This window comes from Dama dama, chromosome 1, assembly GCF_033118175.1.
Source record: "Dama dama isolate Ldn47 chromosome 1, ASM3311817v1, whole genome shotgun sequence".
In the NCBI taxonomy this organism is placed as follows: Eukaryota; Metazoa; Chordata; class Mammalia; order Artiodactyla; family Cervidae; genus Dama; species Dama dama.
This window is the reverse complement of record NC_083681.1, coordinates 52,822,593-52,834,605: the sequence shown is the minus strand read 5'-3', so window position 1 is coordinate 52,834,605 and position 12,013 is coordinate 52,822,593. Positions and strand designations below refer to the sequence as shown.

General features: G+C 43.1%; 2 protein-coding genes across 4 annotated transcripts in view; one reads left to right on the top strand and one right to left on the bottom strand.

Moving 5' to 3' along the window:
* The window catches only part of P4HA3 (prolyl 4-hydroxylase subunit alpha 3), a 51,378-nt gene extending 43,421 nt beyond the window's left edge, over positions 1-7,957 (top strand). The window contains exon 14 of the transcript XR_009694048.1: positions 7,634-7,957. The gene's annotated coding sequence lies outside the window, so the exon portion shown is untranslated. The remainder of the gene's footprint in view (positions 1-7,633) is intronic.
* The window catches only part of PPME1 (protein phosphatase methylesterase 1), a 50,125-nt gene continuing 42,846 nt past the window's right edge, over positions 4,735-12,013 (bottom strand). Inside the window, exons 10-14 of one of the 3 annotated variants that reach the window (XM_061150114.1) lie at positions 10,673-10,802; positions 9,753-9,797; positions 8,077-8,141; positions 7,288-7,355; positions 4,735-5,955 (exon numbers count right to left, since the gene is read on the bottom strand). In XM_061150114.1, coding sequence (XP_061006097.1) covers positions 5,937-5,955; positions 7,288-7,355; positions 8,077-8,141; positions 9,753-9,797; positions 10,673-10,802 — 327 coding nt within the window. In that variant the 3' untranslated portion in view covers positions 4,735-5,936. Of the gene's footprint in view, positions 5,956-7,053; positions 7,191-7,287; positions 7,356-8,076; positions 8,142-9,752; positions 9,798-10,672; positions 10,803-12,013 lie in introns of those variants that run through there. The other 2 variants (XM_061150106.1, XM_061150121.1) reach the window with 2 other exon arrangements.

Below are 12,013 nucleotides of genomic sequence, written 5' to 3'. Positions count from 1 at the left end.
TTTCGCCTGGCTACAGGCTGGGGTTTCTAGCAAACTGCTGGGAGAGGAAGCCAGCTCTAGGAATATGGGAGCCTCTTGAGTTTACATAACTTTCTGAGCCTTGGACCCAGACTGAGAATGTGTTGACTCTGGCCACTGATGGGACAGCCAGCTGGGGCAGGAGAAGAGTTGGCTTGAAGATTACAAACAAAACACTGTCCCTGCAGGAAAGGGTATGACTGCTGTTTGCTTTCTCAACTCCTGTTGTAGAGTCTTTTCTTGCTTCCCCCTTGTTAAAAGTCATGACCCTCTAATTCCCCAGCTCCAGTTCTGATGACTCAGGCCCTTGAATTCAACTTAAGGGTCCTTGGCACCTCACTGTCCAAATCAGTTTGTTTTGTTCATTCCACTTCTTAAAATAGCAAGCCTTTCTCCTCCTCTCATCCCTGCAGCACTTACCCAGTTCAGAATACCTTTGTCTTTTACCCAGACTACCACTGCCTCTTTACTGCTATCTAGTCCAGTGCCTGCAGTTCATTTCCACAGGTACCAGAGTGACTTTCCTTAGTGTCTGGCAACTCCCCGTCTTGCCACTATAGGCCTTTATATCCTGCCTCCTTCAACGTCTCCTGTCACAGCTTTTACTCCAGCCACACTGATCACACTCATCTGCCGGCTGTGTCAGACTGACCTTCCTGGGCTTGTGCATGCTGCCTGCTCTCCCTGCAGTGTATTTCCCTTCTCCACCTCCATCTTGTGATGATGCTTCAAAGCTCAACTCAAATGCTACCTACTTGTGAAACTATCCCTTGCCTGTTTCCAAAGAGGTTTAGTTGTCCCCTTCCCTTTGTACAGTGTGGTCACTGTTTCTATAATGGTCTTTCTAGACGATGAGCTCATTTAAAAGGCCTCATTATTTATCTCTGCCTCCAGAGTCAACTGGAAGTTTGGCACTGAGAAACTGCTCAGGTTTGCTTAATCAGCAAATAAATGCTGATTTATTTGTAATAGCAGCTTTAGAAGAGGATAACAAGAAGAAGTCGTGCCCAACTCTCCTCAGCCCTTTGAGTCTTCTCAATCTCAAGATTCTGCCCCCCAACATTAGATCTGTGTCTACCCCATTTGCCCACCTTCTTCTTTCAGGAAGTTCTCCTTGGACATTCTTTAATGTATGTGTCTGACAGATTGGCCTCTGGTTTGACCCAAATATGTTCCTTCTGGCCTTGTGGAAATCCTTCATTCAAAGGGTCCAAGGGTCTCCTTTATTCTCTTCCTGAGTTTGGGGTGCTGATCTGCAGTCTTCACAAGGATGCTACATCCAGCGCATAGCAGGTGCTCCTTAACAGTACATTATGTGGAAACCAACACAATACAATAAAGCAATTACCCTTCAATTAAAAAAAAAGAATACGTTATGTGAAGATATGAATGGTCTCTTCTCTACAAGGATATAGTGGAATACTCAAAGATGCTGCCACCTCCTAGCCATGTCTGTGAGCAAGTCATTTCACATCTCTGAAATTCAGTTTCTTTGCCTTTAAATTGGGGGAAAACTGGATAGCTACATGTAAAAGACTGCAATTAGAACATTCTCTAACATCTTAAAGTGGATTAAAGACCCAATAAAATAAACTCAGGATGGATTAAAGACCTAAATATAAGACCAGATACTGGGCTTCCCTGGTGGCTCAGTGGTAAAGAATCCGCCTGCCAACACAGGAGACTCAGGTTCGATCCCTGGTCCGAGAAGATCCCACATATTGTGGAGCAACTAAACCCATGTACCACAACTACTGAGCCTATGCTCCACAACAGGAGAAGCTACTGTAATGAGAAGCCCACGCACTGCAACTCGAGAGTAGCCCCTGCTCTCCACAACTGAAGAAAAGCCTGTGCAGCAATGAAGATCCAGCACAAAAATAACAAATAAGTAAAATTATTTAAAAAAAGACTAGATACTATAAAAATCTCTGTAGGAAAACATAGAACATTCTTTGACATATAATCACAGCAATATTTTTTTGGATCTGTTGCCTAAAGTAATAGAAATAAAAGCAAAAATAAACAAATAGGACCTAATTAAACTTAAAAGCTTTTGCACAGCAAAGTACAGCATAAACAAAATGAAAGGACAACCTACAGAATGGGAGAAAATATTTGCAAATGATGTGAACAACAAGGAATTAATTTCCAAAATATACAAACAACTCACATAGCTCAATATCAAAATAACCCAATCCAAAAATGGGCAGAAAACCTAAATAGTTCTCCAAAGACATGCAGATGGGCCAACAGGCACATGAAAAGATGTTCAGCGCACTAACTAGTCAAGAAATACAGATCAAAACTACAGTGAAGTATCACTTCACACCAGTCAGAATGGCCATCATCAAAAAGTCTACAAATAATAAATGCTAGAAAGGGTGTGAAATGCTGGAAAAGGGAACCCTCCTACACTGTTGGTAGGAATGTAAACTGGTGCAGCTGCTATGGAAGACAGCCTGGAAGTTCCTTAAAAAACTAAAACTAGAGTTGCCATATGATGCAGCGATTCCACTCCTGAGCATGTATCTGGAGAAGACGAAAACTCTTAATTTGAAAGATGCAGCCACACCAGTGTTCACTGCAGCACTATTTACTGTAGCCGAGACATGGAAGCAACCTAAATGTCCAGCAACAGATGAATGTATAAAGACTTGGTGTGTGTGTATGTATACACAATGGAATACTACTTAGCCATAAAAAGAATGAAATAATGCTATCTCCAGCAACATGGATGGACCTAGAAATTATACTGAGACAGAGAAAGACAAATATATGATATCACTTCTATATGGAATCTAAAAAAAATGATACAAATGACTTTATTTAAAACAGAGACTCAGAGACTTCAAAAACAAATTTATGGTTTCCAAAAGGGAAAGGTCGAGGGAGGGGTAAATTAGGAGTTTGGGATTAATGTATACACAAAATATACACATATAAAGTAGTTAAACAACAATGACCTATTGCATACCACAGGGAACTATATTCAATATCTTATAATAACCTGTAATGTAAAAGAATCTGAAAAAGAACACATATATATAACTAAACCACTTTGCTCTACACCTGAAACTAACACATTGTAAATCAACTTAAATTTTAAAAAATATATACTTAAATTAAAAAAATGACAATTTATGTGAACTTTAAAACAAATAATAAATTGGGAACAATAATGCCCATACTTCACAAGGATTCAAAAGATTAAGATGCAACTAGCACAGTATCTAATATAAAGTTAAGTGAATGTTTCTTAGTCTCCATCCATCAAGCCTCATCATCATCCTCTTGCCAGGTATCTGTACCAAAATGACCTCTGCCCAGTGTCCCCTATATTGTCCAGGAGGCAGTGAATTTGGACCTAATGCCTGCCTATCAAATGACAACATCACCTACCTCATAGGGTTGCCATGAGGATTAAATAGTTGTGTGTAAAGTGAATTAGCTGCTCAACTTTGATGACTATTATGACTTAACCTGGTGAACAAGGCTGTGTCCCTGAAAAACACACATTTGACCATGCTGCCACCCTGTGGACAGAGTGCAAACAGCCCAGCAAAGAGACCTTGGTAGGCCTCTCCCTCCCCCAGAAGGGCCTGGTGGAAGCACACAGAGGACACACAAGGGACTTTTCTTCTCCACTAGGGAGCTCAGGCTTTACTCAGCTATATTTAGTGAACATCCAAACCAGAACTTCTCAGAATAATGTGCTTGTTGGAATGTAGATCAGCACTGACTCAACAGGTCTGGGGTAAGGACAAAATCTTGAACAAGCTTCCAGATGATACTTAATGCCACTGACCACAGGCCACTCTGAGTAAAGAAGGTCTTAACTATAATATGGGAGTGACATGACAGGAACTATTTATTAGGTGCTTACCCTACGTCAGTTACCGAGAGAGTTAACCTATATTAACTTGTGTAGTCCTCAAGACCCTATAGGGTAAATACTGTTGACCTCTATTTTTCAGATGAGGAAACCAAAGCATAAAGAGAGAAAAGTACTTAGCTATCTCATACATCCAGTAAGGGATGGGCCTTAGGTTCTAATTTAGGCAGCCTAGCTCCAAAACCTGCTAAGAGGACTCCAACAACGTGTAGAGAATAGCCAGGGGAGGGGCTGTGGCAAGGACAGGAGGAGACATAGAACAGAGAATGGACAGCAGTTATGAGTAAGAGAGGAAGCCATCAAGGACACTTTGGCTGCCTTGTTTAGACCAGCGGAGAGATGGTGGAACCTATCACTACTGAGCTAGGAAATATGGGACAAAGAACAAGTTTTAGGGGGAAGGGAAGGTCAACTTTAGGAATGGTCAATGTGAGTGACTTTTGGTCATCTGGACAAGTAGACAGACCTGTGTCTAGAGTTGAGGAGGTGCTTGAACTTGTAGACAAACTTTGGGCATTAGCAGATGCGAAACTCTGAGAGCTTAAGGTCATGTGGACAGTGCACAGACTGTCCTGTTCTAGGCCAAAGTCAACACAGTACATAACTGGAAGAGATAGGATTGGAATCTACTCTCCCTGGCTGCAGTGGAGGCTGGCTCTGTCCATTCTAATGGGGATTCTGGCTCTGGGGAGCAGGCAGAGCATAAGATGTTGATGGGCTACAGGAAACAAACAGGCGGCTCTATGGTGACTAAATCCAATGAACTGTCCCCAACCCCTAGATCAACAGAAATAAGGACAACTCCATAGAGAAAGACCAGATTAAAGGTTGGGAGTTATTTATTTTCTTTAAACAAGGTCATAAATAACAAAGAAACAAAGAAGGTCCCAGACTTCGGACCCTGCAGCAGGATAGGGATAGGAAGTTGTGGGGTCAAAAGGTGGAGGGGGCTACGCATCACCTAAGACAGTCACAGAAAAGATGGGCTGCAGGAGACTGCCCCTCCCTACCCTTGGAAATGGCGTGCCTGGGCAGCAGGGAGGCTGAAGTGCTCTGATGAGGCAGCTGGAAAAGGGCAAATGTTGAGGATGCTGGACTGTACTGTTTCTATGAAGGGTGACATGGGAACCACAAACGACTAAGATAAGCTGTGGGTCTAGAAAAGGCAAGCGGGCACTCTGCATACCTCCAGGGACCAACTATGAAAATGGTTAAATCTGCTTCTTAAAAACAACTCCACGGGCCTTAGCCTGTGGCTTTGTGCATGGGCTGTAGTCAACCTGGTTTGCTCTATGGCAGGTGAGGGCTCAAGAGGCCCCTGGAGCAGCCTGGCCTCAGCCCAGGGCAGGTGCCCAGACATGTGGGAGTGGGACGTGGCCCTCCGCAGATGGGAGGCCATGTGCTTGGACTGACTGAGCCTGATTTTTCAGGCTAGTTTCTTGTGATGCTATCCACCACCCCTCCCCTCTACCTAAGGATGAAATCCTGACCTCTCTGGGTCTTCCAAGCCTAGAAGAATAAGACGGGGATTAAAAAGGTATCTGACTGGTGTTTTATTTACGAGGGAAAAATCAAGGCCATCTTGCACATGGTCCAGCCTGTGAGGCAGGGCAGGACCATGGCAAGAACAATCTCAAGGAACGGAGGTTCCTGTACCTGGGCAAACGTGGGGACCCAGGTACATTACCGAATGCCAGGAAGAGGGCCCAGGGCGGCGGTTTGACGGAGGCTTCACCCGAGGCAAGGCAGGGAGGACAGGCAAGAGCTATCCTTGAACAGGGAAGGGAGAGGAGCTGGGGAGCCTTAGACTGGGGAGACCAATGTTGATCAAAGGCCCTGGAAAACAATGCTTTGGGCAGGAATACACGAAAGGGTTTGTACATCTGGGGATGCCCGTCTACAGGGAGCCGGTGTCACATGGTCGGGCGGGATGGTGAGGAGGAGACAGCGGCATCACAGTGGCCTCTGGTGCGATGTATTTACAACAGAGCTCAGTGTTGAGGGAGGAAAGGAGAGCAGGTCACTAACAGCCAGGAAACACACTGTGAAGAGTGGAAAGAGAATGGAAAACAAATGTGACTGTCACTAGCTTACCCCGCTTACCCTGTCTCATCCAGGAAGCCCTCCCTAATGATCACCAAGGCCTTTGCAGATCTCGCCACCTCTTCTCAGCCCCATCCAGGGCTAGACACAGGGTGTGCTCTCAGTGTACAGCTGATCTGACCACAGCTCCAAATGGGCCAGGGCCCCCGGACACTGCTTCCTGAGAGAAACTAAGTCTTTATTGTTGATTCCTGGGATCCATCAATGGCCAGTTGCTTGAGGGATGGTTTGACATCAGGGAATCACTGTGGCTCACTGTACCAGGCTCCTGTCATCATTTTCAATGCCCACCTTGCTCTGTCATCCACACTGCTTAGGCCCTGGCATTCAGAACTCCCTGATGTAGAAACTGTATTTATTTCTTCAACATTTTTCCTTCAAACTTTCTCAGGGTGGGGAACAAGTTCCCTTGGAACATCATTAGAATCAGAAAAGAGATTTTCCAACTGGCAGGCATGACTCTTCATATGGCCTGTGGGGCTCTGTGAGGATGGGGCCTTCTGCAGCAAAGACTGGGAGCTCCTTGAGGTGAGACCAGGACCATGTGGTTTGGGTCACCACGCCTCTCTTCCTCCTCCTCCTCAAAGAAATCTACTGTGTCTCCTAATCCGACAAACAATTTCCTAAGATGAGAGGCGTCCTTTTTCCTCTGGACCAGTGATTCCCAAATGGGAATGACTTTGCCTCCCTTAAGACATTAGGTAAAATCTAGGAACATTTTTGCTTGTCACAACTGTGTGTGTTGAGAGGGTGCCACTGGTTCCTAGTATGTAAAGTCCAGGGATATTGTTCATCATGCTACAGTGCACAGAAGAGCCCCACCACCACAAAGGATTACCTGCCTCAAATGTTAACAGTGCTGAGGTTGGAAACCCTGCTCCAGATCTCTACATAGCCTCAAGGTCTGCCTCACCTTCCTCGACAGCAGGGCAGGAGAAGGCATATAGAATTTTTCTAAGAGCCCGGAAATGGACAATTCCCATCCCAGCCTCCACAGGAAGGGGCATCTCAAGAAAAAGTACACATCACAAAGGGGGTAGGGGACTAGGCACCGTTTAATGTCAGTTTAGCAACAACTCACTGGACCAGAGCACACGGAAAGAACTAACCACAGCTTTGCAGAAACACACACGCTGGGCTCTGTGTTGAGGAGGAAGAAGAAAGGCATGGTGACCTAAACCAGGCAGGGGTAAGGCAGAGATATTTACAACCTTGCAAATATCTCTTTGTTGGGGTATTGCTGGGCTCTTTAAATCTTTGTACTTCCTTACCACTGGAATCCACCGATAGGCTCTGCAAACCTGTGCCGAATCAGGAAAGTGGCAACAGCTTCAGCTACCTGGAAAAGGGAGAGATATTCCAGGCCATGTTAAGGGTAGCTACAGGGTTCAGCCTTGGAGGTCCTATGGGCTTCTGTTGGAAGTTAAGGCGTTATACTGGACTCATGGTCCTGCAGTTCTGGGAAGCCTGAAAGCAAAAGGACTTGAGTCCTGCAGGGATGGCTCCAGAAAAGTCAAGAGGAATGATGTGAAGGCTTAATAATCCCTGTAGAGTTACAAAGCACTTTTTTCCTAAAGGAGGAGCACATATTAATTCCTAACTATGCGTGTATTTTAGGGAGCAGTGTCTACCACAGTTATTCCTTCTTCCATCTGGCTTTTGCGGATAATGGAGAAGTACAGCTTACAATCTTAACCACAGTGTGTCAGTCGCTCAATTGTGTCCGACTCTTTGCGACCCCATGGAGGAGGCTCCTCTCTGTCCATGGGATTCTCCAAGCAAGAATACTGGAGTGGGTTGCTATTCCCTTCTCCATCTTAACCACAGGGCCCTGGGTAAAACAGCAGGGCGCCAGTAGCTCCTCAGCCCGTACACAGAAAGGTAAGACCAAAAGCAGCTGTCAGGGAGAGGGCTGGGGGGCTGGTGGAATTGCATGTGTGTAGGCCCCACAGCAGCTGCTGCAGGCAACACAGGCTGACTCAGGGGCTCATGCTGTCTTCTGTGAGATCCACAGTTATTCTCACAGTGGCCCTTTTACAGGCATCCAGCACCACGCTCACCTTGTCTGGAGCATCCTCATGGACCGCGTGGCCACACTGGGGCAGGACCTGCATCTGGAACTTCCCTGGGGAAGATATAAACCAAAGCCACCTCAAGGACTGAAATGGTCCTCTCCTTACCGTCTCTGCAGCCTCACAGGTCACGCTAGCAGGCCAGGACCTCCCCATCACCCCACCCCAACAGTCTGGACCCAGTTAACAAGCCTGTGAGGAAGATGGTAATACCTGACATTGTAACCTTGAGCAAATCATTTCCTTTCACTTCTTCCTTCTGCACCTACTTAATATGCATTTACTTTGGGCCAGACACATAGAAAGAAACAGTTCCTGTTTACGCTATAGTCTAGTGGGAGAGCAAAACATAAAACTCAGATTTTAATGCAGCTTAGGATAACACTAAGCACATGGAACTGGAAAAACACAGGAATTGGGCCTTTGCAATAAAACAGGGATCCAGGAAGGCTTCCCACATAGAAAAAGTAACTTACACAAAGAAACGGAGGATGAAATGGTATTTGCTCCTGCCTGAGAAGATAAACTTTGGCATGGTGCTCATGAGAGTTAACAATGAGGCTGGAGATGTAAGCAGGGGCCTTATCATTAAGGGATTTGTAAATTAAAGATTTTGAGATTTATTATTACAATAATAAGTTACCATCTGAGTGCTTAACTATGTTCCAGACAGTTTACTAAACACTTTTTCACACTGTCTTGTATAACACTGTAAGCTCAAACAAATGTGATCATTTTATTAAGAGTGGACAGAGATGACTGATAAAGCAAGATCTCTAAGGAGACCAAAGAATATGAAACCCACCCCTCGTCATCAAGGCCATGAGACATCCAAGCAGAGATGTCCAGCAGGTTTGATACATGGTCCAGGTCTGGACCTCGGGAGAGAGGAATGAGACGAGTCTGAGGTTTAGCTTTGTGAGTTATCAGGGTGTAAATGGGAACCATGACATTGCCCAGGGAGAGTAAGTAGAAAAGAAGGAAAGTCAAGAACAGAATCTGCTTAACCTTGGCCCTGGAGTTGGCACCTTTTTTCTTATAACCCAAAGTTGCCAATGCCTATTGACTTCACCTTCACCAAGCCTTTCATCTGTACTAAAGCCAAGAGCTTCCATGAAATTGGTTCCACTGCCTCCAGTCACCTGGCCAACACACCTGAACCAGAGCACATGTCACTTTCCTACTCATTACACCTCACAATCCCTGTGAGGCTGCCATCAATTTTCTCATTCTACAGATTGAGAAAATTAAAGCTAAGGCAGGTCAAGTAACTTGCCCAGGGTGAAAAAAAATTAGTAGGAAAGAAATAGGACTCAAACACAGTTCTCCCAACCGCAGAGCCCTTGCTTTTACCACCTCATCATGTTGTCTTCTAAACAGAACTTGTATCTTTTTGTATCTGGGCTATCTTGGACCTTTCCCTTTCCTAAGAGTTCTAACAATGATAAAAATACTGACCAGTATTCAGAATATCTCCTTTCATAATATATCTGCACACAGTACTTTATAATGCCCCTTTCAAAGACACTGCATCACTTTAATTCTTACAATTCTGAGGTCTATGTGGTAATATAATTCCCATTTTCAGACAGAAAATTTCCACATGACTTTGCCCATTTCTCTGCCCTCAGGGGACCTAGGAATGTAATTTCTTCATAACTTACCTTGCATTTGGCCTATAGTCAGATCTTTATCCAATCTATCAACACCTAGAATAAAATAAGAGAATCCACAAGTAACTTACTTGAAAAGGCTGTATGAAATAGGTTTTGCTGTTATGAAGTAAAAATTGTTACAAAGTGGTAAACATGATGACATTCTCAATTCATGTTAATGCCAATCCTAACTTCTTGAGGGTATAGTCTCACCACATGAAGCTTTCAAGGCTGAGGTTCCTCATAATCACTTTGCTTGTTTAAGCTGCTTTCTGAAAACAGGTTTTACTTTTTAAATTTCCTTTTTACTCAGAATATCCTTATACCACTCAAGGAGAAGGACTTGGGTTTGACCAGGTACAGAGACCAGGCCAGAATTAGGTCATCCCTGGTGGATGCTCATGCTTAGTTAGTTATGGATTTGTCAAAGGAAGGAGAAAGGGCACAAATGAGTAAGGATGGTATTTCACTTTGGAAGTCACTACCCGTATGGTAAACGCTTTTAACAAAGACATAACTGAGATGACAATATACATACGCTGCTAGGGACTGACTTGTGCCCCCCCCCCCCCAAAAAAAATTTATATGATGAAACCCTAATTCACAATCGGACCACATTTGGCGATATGAAGGTAATTAAGGTTAAAGGAGGAAGTAATTAAGGTTAAATGTGGTCACAAAGGTAGGGCCCTCATAAGACAAGATTAGTGTCCTTATAAGAATAAACACCAGACAGCCTGCTCTCACACACTCTGCCACATAAGAACATAGTGAGAAGGTGGTTGTTTGCAAGCCAGTAAGAAAGCTCTCAGCAGAACTTGACAGGCTGGAACCCTTATTTCAGACTTACAGCTTCCAGAATTGTTTAAGCCACCCAGTATTTTGTTATGGCATCCCAGGCTGACTAATACATACACATGCACACTTACCAGCCAGGAGCAACAATTTAGGAATAGGACAACTAAGAAAGAGATTGGATAAGCCTCGGAACCAGCCATCCCAGTATTTTTCTGTTTTTGCCAGTTCAATTCTCCAAGTGTATGGATGGTCTTTCTTGGTCTAGAAGAGTAAGAGCAAGTTTTGAGTCTCTGAGGGCAACCCCAGGAGGAACAGGATAAAAACTAGGTCCTTGGGAAAAGGAAAGGGAAAGAAACTAGCACATATTAAGGGCTTACCATGTCCCAGACATTTTAATATACATTTAATCCTTATAACAGCCTTGTGACATAAGTTATTGTTGTACTTGCATGTTTAGATGATTAGAAGTATACTTTTTGCTTTTATTAGTTTCAGTGAACCTAGGAAACTTTCTTAAGATCACAACGCTAGTAAACTGGTACAGCCAAGATTGAGCTTCTTATACTCATCTGGTAATAACACATTATCAAAAGAATAACTACAAAAAACACACTGCAGTATGGAAAAACGCTTATGACATAACATTAAGTGAAAGAAGCAGAGTACAACATGTCACCTAAGTTAGGATTACTACTGGAAAAATATGGTATGCTTTGAGAATGAACTAGAAGGGAAAACTGAAAATACGTTGATAAAATATTTTTTCTTTTATTTTTATATATGACAATGATACGATGTAAACATTATGCTAGTGTGTGAGCATGCTCAGTTGTGTCTGACTCTTTGCAACCTCATGGACTATAGCCCACCAGGCTTCTCTGTCCATGGAATTCTCCAGGCAAGAATACTAGAGTGGGTTGCCGTTTCCTTCTCCATATGTATGTTTATATAAACAGTAATTTATATATAATTTAAATAGTAATTTTAAAAAGGAAATGACCAAATATAACAAAATCTGTTAAATCTCAATATAAAGTAGATGGCACAGAGTATGTGCTCATTAAATACAAGCTGAACAAATAAAATGTTCTCTATACTTTTTTGCATCATGTAAATTTTGAAATATTATAACTGAAATAAGTAACTGGAATACCACATCAACCACAATATGAAAATCTAGAAGTGAACATGAGACAGCATATATTGTGTTAATGATCACCAGATGGTTAAGATGTTCATGTTACCCAAAGTGATTTGTAGATTTAACACAATCACTTTCAAAATCCCAATGGCATTGTTTGCAAAAATAGAAAAATTTATCCTAAAATTCATATGGAATATTAAGGGATTAATATTTATTAATTTATCCATAAAATTCATATGGATATTAAGGGATCCCAAACACCAAAACAATTTTAATAAAGATGAACAAAACTGGAGGACTCATACTCTATTTCAAAATATATTACAAA